Source organism: Podarcis tiliguerta (assembly GCF_965153285.1).
Source record: "Podarcis tiliguerta genome assembly, chromosome: 6".
Taxonomy (NCBI): domain Eukaryota; kingdom Metazoa; phylum Chordata; class Lepidosauria; order Squamata; family Lacertidae; genus Podarcis; species Podarcis tiliguerta.
In genome coordinates this window covers 74,494,741-74,508,008 of record NC_139539.1, presented here as the reverse complement: position 1 = coordinate 74,508,008, position 13,268 = coordinate 74,494,741, and the positions used below count along the sequence as shown (strand labels likewise).

General features: G+C 45.7%; 1 protein-coding gene across 10 annotated transcripts in view; it reads right to left on the bottom strand.

Moving 5' to 3' along the window:
• Positions 1 to 8,982: 8,982 nt before the first annotated feature.
• The window catches only part of LOC310680040 (uncharacterized protein), a 28,256-nt gene continuing 23,970 nt past the window's right edge, over positions 8,983 to 13,268 (bottom strand). For 5 of the 10 annotated variants that reach the window (XM_083446153.1, XM_083446160.1, XM_083446161.1 and 2 more), the window contains 6 exons: positions 13,187 to 13,228; positions 11,830 to 11,884; positions 11,142 to 11,206; positions 10,563 to 10,604; positions 9,983 to 10,024; positions 8,983 to 9,200 (listed from right to left, as the gene is read on the bottom strand). In XM_083446153.1, coding sequence (XP_083302279.1) covers positions 9,986 to 10,024; positions 10,563 to 10,604; positions 11,142 to 11,206; positions 11,830 to 11,884; positions 13,187 to 13,228 — 243 coding nt within the window. In that variant the 3' untranslated portion in view covers positions 8,983 to 9,200; positions 9,983 to 9,985. Of the gene's footprint in view, positions 9,201 to 9,943; positions 10,025 to 10,562; positions 10,605 to 11,141; positions 11,214 to 11,829; positions 11,885 to 13,186; positions 13,229 to 13,268 lie in introns of all 10 variants that reach the window. The other 5 variants (XM_083446156.1, XM_083446162.1, XM_083446155.1 and 2 more) reach the window with 4 other exon arrangements.

Here is a 13,268-nt window from a genome sequence, read left to right as displayed (position 1 = left end):
AATGCCCCTCTGACTAGGAAAGTAGACTAGGAAAGTAACAATTTGCTCTGAGCCACCTAGGAACTTTAATAGTTTTACATGGCGTGAGAAAAGCGGATTACCTGGTTCTCTGAAACTCCCATAATTATTATACCAAAAACTTGGTGATGCATGCCAATGATTTTTCCCACTGGAATCCATAAATTATTCCACAAAAGCCTGTGCCTGCGTTACACAGGTTCTCTTGCTATGTTCAAAGTGTTGAATCCTGAGCCTTTTAAGCCAGTAGCAGATTGGCTTCTGCAGATTTATAATCCCAGGGTTGTGGGTTTGCGCCCTGCGTTGTGCAAAAGATTCCTGAATTGCAGGGCATTGGACTAGATGACCCTCAGGGTCCCTTCCAACTCTATGATTCTATTATTCTTGGGTGATGGAAACAGCCCCTGCCTGCTAGCCTGGAGACCTGATGACAGTCACAGTAGGTAATTAGACGGATCAGGGTTCTGACTCAGTAGAAGGCTTCCTATCTCCAAATATAGATGCTCACTCTAAACTAGAAATAATTATACAGGGTAGCTGGAAAGGCTTACTTAAAGTTGACCCATTAAGCCCATTGTTTGCAATGAGTCTACTTTGAGTATGACTTGGATACCACCCATAGTTGTCTTCAGCCCGCTAGAATGGAAATAACCAGTAGCTGGAAAGCAACTCAGCTGCCTACACTTAATCAGTACCCAATCATTATGTAAATTGGCTTTGACAGACAAGTTAATTCAACTAATACATGTAGCCAATGGCTTTGCACAGGGAGATTCCTTCACAGAAGTTGGTACCCATTAATTTCACGTGCTAACAAAGACTCTTCAGCTACTGTGGACTTTCTACCGAAAACCATTTTCTACAACAAGATGTAGAAGAAGAAGAAGAAGAAGAAGAAGAAGAAGGGTTTGGATTTGATATCCTGCTTTATCACTACCCTAAGGAGTCTCAAAGCGGCTAACAATCTTCTTTTCCCTTCCTCTCCCACAACAAACACTCTGTGAGGTGAGTGAGGCTGAGAGACTTCAGAGAAGTGTGACTAGCCCAATGTCACACAGCAGCTGCATGTGGAGGAGCGGGGAAGTCAACCCGGTTCACCAGATTACGAATCCATCGCTCTTAACCACTACACCACACTGGCTTATTCCCAAGAAAATGTGTTGAGAATCGCAGCAACAGAAGCAAGCCACATTTTTTTTCTTTTAGGCATAATAGTGGTGCTATGATTTACGTGAGCTTACAGTGCGAAGCAGCATGCGCTCAGGCTATTTCTGCGTTTTTAAAGAAGAAAAAAAATTCAGGGCTGTCAAACTGGATGATGTTTGTTTGTTGCTCTAACGTATCAGCAGTGTAACAGCAGCTGTCATTCATGGAGTGCTGCTGGACAGAAGATAAATGTTGGGACTGAGCTCCACAAAGGAGGACACCCCCTCCCAAGCTGTAGGACTATTAAGTCCGGGGTCTAAAAATGGTCTGGCTGCACCACTCTGTTCTGCTTTTTAGGGAAGCTCTCTTTCACGTCTTCAGAAGAAACCATGATTGAGAAAGAACAATGAGTGTTGAAAAATCTGTCCCAGGGAGGTGGTTTCAGCGAATGAGATACCTATGACACAGGTAGGGCTGGGCTAATATGTCAAATTCGGTTTCTCATTTTCCCAGTCTTGAGTTCAGTTCTCCACAATTCTACATCAGTCAGTGATTTGTTTTTTACATTAAAAAAAAATCCTCAAGAAAATTAATCGGTGTTTCTTCCTTATATATGCAATTCTGTGTGTAATTTTGCCAAACATACCTATTGTTGCAAAGCCGTATTCACTAATATAATGCTTTTATGTGTCATTTTCAGAAATATGTACATTTATATCCTCTGCGTTTTGGGACAATTACTTGGCTGGAGAAGCCCCTTGCAAAATTCGGAGAAGCGCAAATTTGAAAGGATGGCTGTGTCTCAGGGGGCATACAGTGGTACCTCGGGTTAAGTACTTAATTCGTTCCGGAGGTCCGTACTTAACCTGAAACTGTTCTTAACCTGAAGCACCACTTTAGCTAATGGGGCCTCCTGCTGCTGCTGCGCCACCGGAGCACGGTTTTTGTTCTCATCCTGAAGCAAAGTTCTTAACCTGAAGCACTATTTCTGGGTTAGTGGAGTCTGTAACCTGAAGCGTATGTAACCCGAGGTACCACTGTATTGTTGCAGAAAGCATGACTTAGGTAATTTCAGCATTAAATGGGAACTGGGTGGAATTTGTCCCCTAACCCTAGAGGCAGGTATCAAATTTGGTTGTGATATGCAAGCATGAGAGTTAAACAGAACTTTTCCTCAGGCTGGCTGGACAAAAGTGGCTGCTTGTCATGTATAACGAGAATGCAGTTGGTTGCAAGTGCCATAAGGCTTTACCATTTGCTTTCATCCAGACTGGCAGGATTTGTTCACGAGCATTTTCAGACATTATTTACTGCCTTGGCATGCAGGTGATTATAGCTTATAGCTGTGTCCCAGGGAGGACTCAAGGGCTTGGAGGACTCTGGCACGACATCGCAATTTGCTGCCAAATATAGAATGTGTGTTGGCAAGCTCTGCTATAAAGATTTATTGCCACGAGGCTGAGAAAGCTAGGGAACCCACAAGTGGAGAAAGCCATGTGAAGGTTATGCTCATCTCCCAAAATATGCCTTAGATGCTGTCTGCCACAACCACGCAAAATGCCAGTGGAAAAGGCCTTCGGGTGTTAGGAATTCAGTTTGAAGGAGAACTGGTTTGGATTTTGAAATTTGGAACTACGTGCCTAGAAACCTCATTTTATGGACTCCTTGGCAGGTTTTGAATAAACATTCACAAACTTTTTATTGATAATAATCAGCTAAATAGTTTGAGGATCTATACAACTTTGTAACATGCAGAATGACCGCTCCCCGCTTAAAACGGGGGGCGCCCTTTGCGTGGATGCGCGCAGCCTTAGATCTGGAGCGGCCCCCATCAGCATAGGCTTGGCTTTGCCTTCCCTCAGGTGGGATACCTGGAGGTCTCCGCCTACCTCAGTCAGCTGTCCAATCCCACCTGGGGGAAGCGTTGCCAAGGAGACCAGGCCAGGTAGGGGAGGGATTACCTGCCTACACAATAGAGGGAGGATCTTACCTGGGAATCCTCACTTGGCTCCACCCTACCCACCCTCAGTTAATGCCTTATTTTGCAGGTTAACTTTTCCTCACAGGTTTTGCAGGTTAACCTTTCCTTCACAGGTATGCGGGCGCTGCTACATTAAGGTCGCTGTCAAAGGGCCGGAAAGGAATTTCCCTGCATTGGCAGGTTTCGCCTATCCCGTAGCAAAACGTCACAATTTTGGCAGTATCAGGCCTTGGGCGGAATCCTTTTGTCCATCTTCCTCTTTGCAACGGCGGTACCAGGGTTCCCCGTTAAAGGGGTTTCTGAAGGGAGGCTTTGACCGTACGCCGAAAGGTCGTCATTGCTCTCCCCTGCGGCGGCGGCATAACGGGGGCGGCTATCTCTGCTTGAACATATGTTCTCCAGAGCTGGCCCATCCCCCACACAAACATTGGATAACCCTGATGCTCCCTAGGTCCCCGGCTGGGGACTGGGGAGGGAGAACGCCCAATGCCTGAGCCAAGGTCTACCCACATTTGAAATTTAATAAAGTTGTGGCCAATTTAATCCCACAGCACGTTGTCTTGAGTCATTATTCCACATGACGGGGGGACCGCTCGGGATCTGGGGACTCCGCCTGTCCACGCAAAACAGCATTCTTAGAGAAACCAAAGACTGGAACTGAGGGAAGTCGGGGTGGGGTGGGGGTTATGTGGGAGGGGGGAGGGAGGAAAAATGGGGGGGGGACAAGGATGCTATGTTTTTGGATAATACGTCTTGTTATAATTGACACCTCATTTTAGGCATCAAACAGGGGAGACTGCTGCTGCATTCATAGATACCATAGAATCATAGAGTTGGATGGGTCCCTGAGGATCATCTAGTCCAACCCCCTACAATGCAGGAATGTGCAGCTGTCCCATACGGGGATCGAACCTGCAACCTTGGCATTATCAGCATCATGCTCTAACAAACTGAGCTATCCAGGCTATAAGTTCCCGCTTGTTAGTAACGTGACTTAAATAATGCAGAGTCAGGGGCGTCTTACCCATAGAGGCTAGTGGCACGGGGCGCCAGGGTGCCATGTTCTGGAGGGCACCAAGGAAGAGAGGGAGGTCTCCCAGCAACAGCTTGCCGCCCTCGCCCACCTCCGCCATGCTGCACCGAAGCAGAGCCGCGCCCGGAGCCTCCGTCTGCCATGGCCACCTCTTCCCCGCCGAAGAAGCTGCCCTCCAGCTGCTGCCCGCCTCCTCCAGCCCTGCCGGCAATGCCATCCTCCCTAAAAAAAGGTGGACAACTCTGGGAAATGGGGGGGGGGGTGTTTGGCGTCGGAGGGAGCTTTGCACCACGGCGCCGGATTTGCTTAAGACGGCCCTGTGCGGAGTCCAGAAAGAATAGCCTTGAAAATGCTTAACAGAGGAAAATAGATATAAGCAGTGCAATCCTGAGGAGAAAGGGAGAGAAAATCTTTGCCTTTCTTTACTTCCGCCCTTGTACGGGGAAGGTGGGCATTCAACGAAACATATGAATAAAAACTCTCTCAGACTTACACAGCCAGTCAGGGCACATGCAATGTCTGTCAACATCATGCCATTCTGTCTGATTGCTAAGGAGCACCTCCACCCACCCCTTTCCTTCAGCACTAACAGAATTAACCCTTGAGTTGCAAAGATAATGATCTCCGCTGTGCACTTCTGGCACTGCTTGCAAGCTTCCCATAGGCATCTGGTTGGCCACTGTGAGAACAGGATTCTGGGCTAGAAGAGCCATTGGCCTGATCCATATGTTCTTAGTGGTGAAACCAATGAAGGCAGAAAAGGAATGACAAATCATTCCTGACCTTGGGGTTCTGCCACGTGCAGAGCAATCATGAAGGCAAACTAGAAGGGAATCAGAAGTGGGTGGAGAAGGAAGAGAGATATTGCTAGATACAGAGGCCTGGGTGGAGTGCAGAGACAGGGAGGAATAGACGATCAAATTAGGTCACTCTGTAGGCAGGGTGGCGGTACACCTCTGCTTAAAAGCAAGGACTAGCTTCGCTTAAGCGTGCCTTCCAAATCTCTAATGCCTATATTTTATTCCTCTTCTTGTAAAGCCCCAAGCCTTCATCCTGGTACCATGGCAACTTTAACCAACTCTTGACGATGCCAGTTGGTTTACTATCTCAAGTTGTAATTGTAGTGGATGCATCAGCTTAATTGTTACTTTGTGGGCATCGTGTGTGATTGTATACAATGGAAAGAGAGAGACATGCCTCCAGAGAAGCCTCATTCCTGGGCTGCTCTCCATCTCAGGTAGTGGTGTGCTTTTTTTTTTTAAGGTTGCAATTTAAGCACCCCATCATCTCAGAATAGCTTCGTTGTGCTTCTATAGGCCAGGTTCACACACAACATTAAAAACAGACAGTGCTTTAATACACACGAGCATAGTGCTGATACACATAATTATTTCTAAAGGTAAAGTAAAGGTACCCCTGCCTGTACGGGCCAGTCGTGACCGACTCCAGGGTTGCACACTCATCTCGCTCAAGAGGCCGAGAGCCGGCGCTGTCCGAAGACACTTCCGGGTCACGTGGCCAGCGTGACGAAGCTGCACTGGCGAGCCAGCACCAGTGCCGCACACGGAAACGCCGTTTACCTTCCCGCTATAAAGCGGTACCTATTTATCTACTTGCACTTAGGGGTGCTTTCGAACTGCTAGGTGGGCAGGAGCTGGGACCGAACGACGGGAGCCCACCCTGCCGCGGGGATTTGAACCGCTGACCTTACGATCAGCAAGTCCTAGGCACTGAGGTTTTACCCACAGCGCCACCCGTGCAGATAGATTATTTCTATCTGTGGTTTAATGCAATGCTTGAACTTTGAGGGGTTAACATCCACTTTCAAATAACTCCAGCTCCTTGTTCTGTTGCCCATTATTGCGGTCATTTATGTGCCTCCATCCAGGAAGTTATTCTCTTTAGGATGTTACTTGCTTGTGGACTGCAGGGCATACAGTTATGTGACTGACAGGATGTGACTGAGGTGCGCTTCCAGTGATAATATAAATAAGGCCCCAGAGCAGGGGTGGGAAACTGGATCCAGTCAGCAGGCCCGGATCCGAATTTCCCCCATGCCTCATGGGCCAAGTTAACCCACCTGCCAATCACTTGACGGCACACTGATGCTAGGTGACTTGTTTTAGTCTTCTGGAGTGTGCAGCACTTTGAAACCACAGCAAGCAGCTGGTGGTCTGCAAGGACTGGTTGTTGGGGCATGAAAGAGCTGCACAGGGCACTATGGGCAGGCCTTTCCAGGTGCCCCTTTTTGGCTTAGTCATGTTTTTACCTGTCCCACCCCTGGAAGTCCTAGTTGGTCCCAAGGGCCCAACCACTGTCCTAAAGTTTTAAGACTCGTGACAACTGCATGCACTTAAATTCTGCAGGTTACGGTATATATCCAAGTCCTAAGTACAGTGGTACTTCGGGTTAAGAACTTAATTCATTCAGGAGGTCCGTTCTTAAACTGAAACTGTTCTTAACCTGAGGTACCACTTTAGCTAATGGGGCCTCCCAATGCTGCCACGCCGCCGCCGCACAATTTCTGTTCTCATCCTGAAGCAAAGTTCTTAACCCAAGCTACTATTTCTGGGTTAGCGGAGTCTGTAACCTGAACCTGTAACCGAGGTACCACTGTATATTATTCAGAATCAATTCATGTCTGCTCTCGTTTCCAAAGAATGTATTGGAGACTGCATTCATTGTGGGAAGAAGGCTCAACGATGTCTGGGAAGAGGTGCCAGTCTTAGCATCAGGCCCTTCTTCCTGGACATATTTAGGCTAACATAGATGCCTGCAAGGAAAAAGCCAATGTATGGACCAATGGGCCATTTCAAATGACGTTCATCAATCATTGCGGCTGAGCTGCCATACCTGCAGAGGATAAAAGCACCGTAGGGGTGGGGCTTAAAGCTTCCTGGGAGGGAGAAGGGCGAGGTTGATTTGGTGCAAAGGCACCAGCAGAACCAACCCGACACACCCAAGAGTGTGTTTGCACGGCACAGACTTCTCTGCCGCCTCTCCCTCCAGGTAAGTCACGGAGGTGCCACCGCCCTGTTGACCACTAGTAGGAGGAAAGCTGCCACTGAGCAATAGCAGCTTAAAAACAAACAAACTTAAGTTTTTAAAAAGTCTTCTTAGCTGCCCTGGCTGACCACAGCAGTGGCACAGGCTTAGAGAGGTGGTGGTGAAGGTGGCTGTGCTGCTGCAGCAAAGTGTCTGGGAAATTGCAGTCAAATGTAGCTATGCATGAAGGGGTTAAGACCACAGAGCTAGATTCCTAGACTCAACTAGGTCACGCCCCCTCTTTTCTGATGAGGGAGTGAAGCCTTCTCTTCCTGTTCCCTCTCTCCCCATGCCACGTACCGCACCAGGAAGGACATGTATAAGCAAGCTCCAAGCTCAGAGCACGTTTTTGAAGCGATTTCTCTGTATTTTCTACCAAAGAGTATTCTGCCTGTGTGCTCTTTGCTGCTGCTTTGATAAATGCACAAATCAGACCTTTGGGGCATTTTGTGAGTAAAGTATTTTAAGCTTACTTAGCAGCAGTGCTTTTTTTCTAGGGGGGACACAGGGGTATGCATACCCATAAACATTTTGTGAATCTAAGTTTGGCCTCATTGAGGGGCAGTATTTCAATTTGAGTAGGAAAATGAGAGTACCCCTTAAGATTTTTTTAGAAAAAAAGCACTGCTTAGCAGTGTGTGGTCTGTTCATTGAGGGGGGCGTTAAAAGAGGGAGCACTGGATGCAACTAAACAGGACAAAAGGGTCTAACAACCTATATTCCTAAAGCTATACTGCTGTTTGACTGGGGGCTCTCTCCTGCTGGAGGGCATGTTTATCTTGTGTTTTGAACCCAGGCACCCAGATGATTCTCGTGTTATTTACCCCATACATGTGTGTCACAGGGACTCATATTTCCCTTCCACAAAGTGAAGGCTTGGCAGTGGGGGGCCTATCTGCCAGACTATGCCAAGTCTGGCACCGGCCCTTTGCTTCTGTTCATGGAGAGAATTCTTAACCATTAGTTCTTGGTTCTTCTCTTTGCCTTTTCTGTTCTGCGATTAGTAGGATTCCCCCAACATACGTAGGTAGGCCAAGACAGTTCCTACACACCAGGACATCAAGCATTACTCTAGCACTTAGCCAATAGCCTTTAAATTTCTATGGCTGGTACCCAGAAAATGCCATGTTCCAAAATGCTAACTCAGCCATACTTTCTTGGCACATGTAGTCACTTCGGTTGTCAATGCAATTCTACTGGTCTCTCCTCCTAAGAATTCTCTTGCCACAACCATCAACACCATGTTTGGAAAGGGTATGAGCTTTATAGTGCAATGGGGTTATAGTATACTTGCAGCTGCAAAGCCCAGCTTGCTGCGGTGACGCTGGTCAGGGACTATTGGCACCGCCAATGGGGAGCAGTGTCCTCTAGTGTCCTTGATCTGCAACTGCAGGCACACAGCTCAGGGAAGGAAGAGAAGAGATGTCTTCATAATCAACCCCACACCCCTTTTGCTTTGAAGGAGGAAACCTGCTCCTTCTTCCAATGCAATTGGGGCAGTTCTGTTTGGACACGTTGAACGGCTGTTCCCTGCAACCCTCAGGTTTGGTTTGCAGTTAAGGTTGCCAGCTCTGTGGGTAAAATATTCTCACTGGGGTGAAGGAGGACAAGCAGAGAAACCGGGGAGGGGTGGACTAGCTTATCAGGATGTGCAGATTCTGCAAGGCTTCTGTGGAAAATGAGGGGAAGACACTCCCCGGAGCTCCTTTGAGAGGAGGCGTGGATAGAAATGTAATCAATAAAAATAAAGACTTGAGCGTTTTAAGGAAAAAGTTGTTTTTATTTCACTTCACGACTCCTGATTTTGACTTGTGAAAACACGAACGTTTCTGTTCTGCAGCGTGAGGTGTCAGGGAGGTGTCTTGCAGACGGGTAATTTTGCAATGTATTTGAACTTTGAGAAATTCCAGTTGCTCTCGTGACTATTGAATTATATTCTTCCTCTCCAGACCGATTTTCTGTTTCAATACTTTATTGCTGAAACACATAAATACAACCATGTCATTCTGTAGGTATTTCATTTAAAGTTGTTGTTGTTGTTGTTGTTATAGTTATTATTATTTAACCTATAGCAGGATTCTTAAAAAGAAAAAGATAATAAAGACAACCTACATATCCCCTACTGCTTAAATTCTTTCCTGGTAACATTTCACTAACAATACAACTTCCTTTGTATGGAATGACACAGCTAATGATCTAATCTTGAGATCATTTATGCGAACCAAGTCCTCAGTTCTAGCTATTGTTGGCATCTGTCTGTCTCGGGAGACAATGCTAAATACTTCCATCTCATATTAAGAGCGATGGGCAAAAGACAAGTTGCCTACCTACCTGCCAATTCATTTAAATTTGACATTATACATCAATTGCTTGAGGAGCTGAACAGTGTCAATTTGTTTATCACGAGCACAATGTGGTTATTGTTTATTGGAATTGTCAAGGTAAAATGAAAACGTTGCCGCCTACAATCACATTCGGGACTCCATTTACTATGAGGCATATTCTGAGGTTAAGTGAAAGTTTGTTCACTTTCTGGAGCCTCTTGTGCCATGTACCAAATTTAAGTCCCATGCCCATAATCTTCTGGTGCCCCTTCCTTTATATGGTTCCCTTGGGTTTGGGAAAGCTTCCCTGGGATTGCACAGAAAATCCATCAAATGCAACCCATAATACAAATGTCTCTGCAATATTCAAAGAAAAGATATCAAAGACTATCATACTTTGAGATTCATCTTTGTATAATAAAAGCTGATATTTACCACTCAGCATCTGTTTCTGTTGTTGGAAGAAGTACCTATCCCCTGGGAGAGAGAAATACAAAATCAGAAATTACTTTGTCAAGTGTGAATTATGTAAGTTCACCCTTAAATGTGAATGAAATTGAATTTCTCTCATATACGTAGTTCTTACGCCTTTGTCCATACAAGACTACAAGCATATATACAACTCATCCCTTGCATTGTCAAACTGATCTCCCTTCTCTGCTTGTTTCCTCTAATCCCCTTCCCTTCTCTGTGTTTTGTATTTATTATTATTATTATTATTTAAATTTGTATTCGGTTAGCAAGCCTGAGAACAAGCCTTGCGTTTGTTTGTTTGCTACTGAAGTGGGCCACTTTGGCAGACAATGTTTGTTGGAAAAGCAGGATAAAGATATAAGAAAACAACACTCTTGGATTGCGTTGAAGAAGTAACAGGACCGAGGCACTAACTGACTCTCACCACTTGCTTCTGAAATTGGCCTTTAAGGAAAACTTGGTTGCTGACAAGGGCATTAGATGGACAGAATCATATATATATAACTTTGTCAGAATAAAACTTAAGAAAAAGAGAACATACCGGAGGACAAGCATTGGGGTTGCCTTGATATTGTGAGCCACCCTAAAGAAGACAAACGGAGTGAGGAGGGGAGGAAAACACATTAAAATAGTTCTTGTCAGTTGAATTTCAGAAATCTAGTGTTCAGAATCCTTTTGGGGGCACTCAAAATAAGGGGAGAAATTATTTTGGCTCACAGGAATTTAAAAGAAAATTTAGAAATGTGTGGAAATGGCCGAAATGCTTTCTTGCACGAGCAAACTCCCTTGAAAGGAATAGGAGATGTGAAACATTGCAATGGAGTTTGTGAAGGAGAACTTTCTAGTGAGTTGATGTCCTGTGTTGTCTCAGCACCAATGGGCATTTTCTGATCATGCGTTATATTCTGATCCCAATGAAAATGTCTAAAGGTCTGCAGGCCATCTGTTTCTGGCATAGGTCCCCTGTGCCCTTCCAGTATTCTGCCAGCATATTTGCTGCCATGTTTTGCATTTGTGTACTTCCTTATGGGCATTTTCAGATCCTTTCTCCCAGTTAAAGTGCCTGAAAATCAGGGCATCATCCATTCGTCATACACTGGGAAGAAACAGCAACCCCTACCTGGCCATAGGTGCTTTGTGAAGAAGACGACGATGAATAAGATGATGATGATGATGACGACGACGCTTGGCCCTGTAAAGCAGCACAAAATCAATAATCACACACAAATGCTACCATCTTCTCTTGTTTGAGTGGAAAATGCACAGTAATTTCTATGACGGAGGTAGAGTTGCAAATGCTGTTGGCTGCTCAAGAGATTGCTTGTTTGAAATTCTAAATAATGCACCACGCTGTTTCTGCATATTCTATTTCGTGGCCTTTCCCCAAAACTCTGGGGAATTTGCCACACCAAAATGTGTTCGGGCTTCTTCTCTTCTTAGATTCCGATCACTTGAGCAGCCTTCAACTTGCTTCCCCAATGTTTATTGCTGTCTAGAGGGAGACTATTGTGCAACAGCATAGCAAGAACAGTGGGGAAAGAGGGAACCCAGAACATTTATTCCATGAAAAGTTGTGGGATTTCAGCAGGACATGCACCAATTGGAAACAAATCAGCATGTCTGCCCCAAAACATTGGCAAGTGCGAACAGTATTCAAAGCAGAATCATTTAAAGCTAACCCGATACCATCAGTTGCACAAAGCATCATGAATGCACTGGAACAAGGTCATCTTCAGGAGCTTTTACCCATTATATTTGCATTTAGTTAGACCCTCAAACTAGATGTTCTATTGACATATGTCTTTTACGTGAATGGAATGGAAATCTTACCTGGTTGCAGGGATTGCTGTCATATGTAATCCCCTGTTTAAAATGAATGTTTATTCTTGTTATTGTTAGCATTTATCATTTAAAGCATTTATCATTTTTTTTAGTTCCTTAAAGTCCTGGATCATGGATCTGAGCACATCTGTACTTAAAACTAGGACCACTATGTATGCAGACACATGGCTAGACTGCCCTTCTCTCTCTCTCTCTCTCTCTCTCTCTCTCTCTCTCTCTCTCTCACACACACACACACACACACAGAGAGAGAGAGAGAGAGAGAGAGAGAGAGAGATGCAAAAACACAAGCACCCACCCTTTCCCCCTTCTCTCTCTCTTGCCTTAGAAAGCAGAGAGAGAAAGTATTTCAGTGATACATTCAATATACAGTGGTACTTTGGTTTTTGAACATCTCAGAAGTCTAACGCTTTGGTTTTCAAACACTGAAAACCCAGAAGCAAATGCTTCCATTTTCGAAAGCACCTCGGAAGTCGAACACTTCCACTGAGGGTTTTTTTCCATTTTCTCTATTAAGTTTGCAGACCGCCCTTTGCACCTCGGTTTTCAAATGTTTCGGAACTTGAACAGTCCTCTGGAATGGATTATGTCTGAAAACCGAGGTACCACTGTATATGAAACATATGGCAAGAATTGCACTCATTCTCATATTGGTGACACGTAGACGAAGCCTCAAAGGGGATGTTGCCATCAGTGGCGTAGCGTAGGGGGTGCAGGGGGGGCCGGCCGCACCGGGCGCAACATCTGGGGGGGGGGCGCGCTCGCACTTGCAGCTCTCTGCCCCTACCTGGCTCACTCACTCTCTCTCACTGCAGTGCTGGCTGTGCGAATCTGATCCGAGCCGCCGGGTCGCCGCCCACTGTGGAGGGGAGGGTGCCAGGCGTGCGGTGCGGTGCGGAGAGAGAGCGAGGGACTATCTGGGGGAGGGACAGTGCAGCGGGGGGGGGGCACAAATTACTTGCCTTGCCCCGGGTTAGGGGGCGCAAATTACTTGCCTTGCCCCGGGTGCTGACAACCCACGCTACGCCACTGGTTGCCATGCCAGGATGAAGGTTAAGATAATAGCACTTCCTTCCATGGAAAAGCAATTCTACACCAGCATTGGTCCAAGAATAATTTACATCTAAAGATCTGCTGTGTGCAAATATTTGTATATTACCAATTCTAGTACTGTTTGCTATCAGAAGTAACGAGGAATTGCAGAGCTTCCCTATTGTATACTTTACATTTTGCTCACATCTTCTCCTTCCCAACAAACTGTTCTATTGTAAGACAACCGACACTGAGACTGCTTCCAAAATATTGTCAAATAAAAGAATATACCTTGCCACAGGGACTGCCACCGGTTGAATAAGATCCAGCCTGCTTTAAAAACAAAGAAATAAAAAAATGTACTATTGCCTTC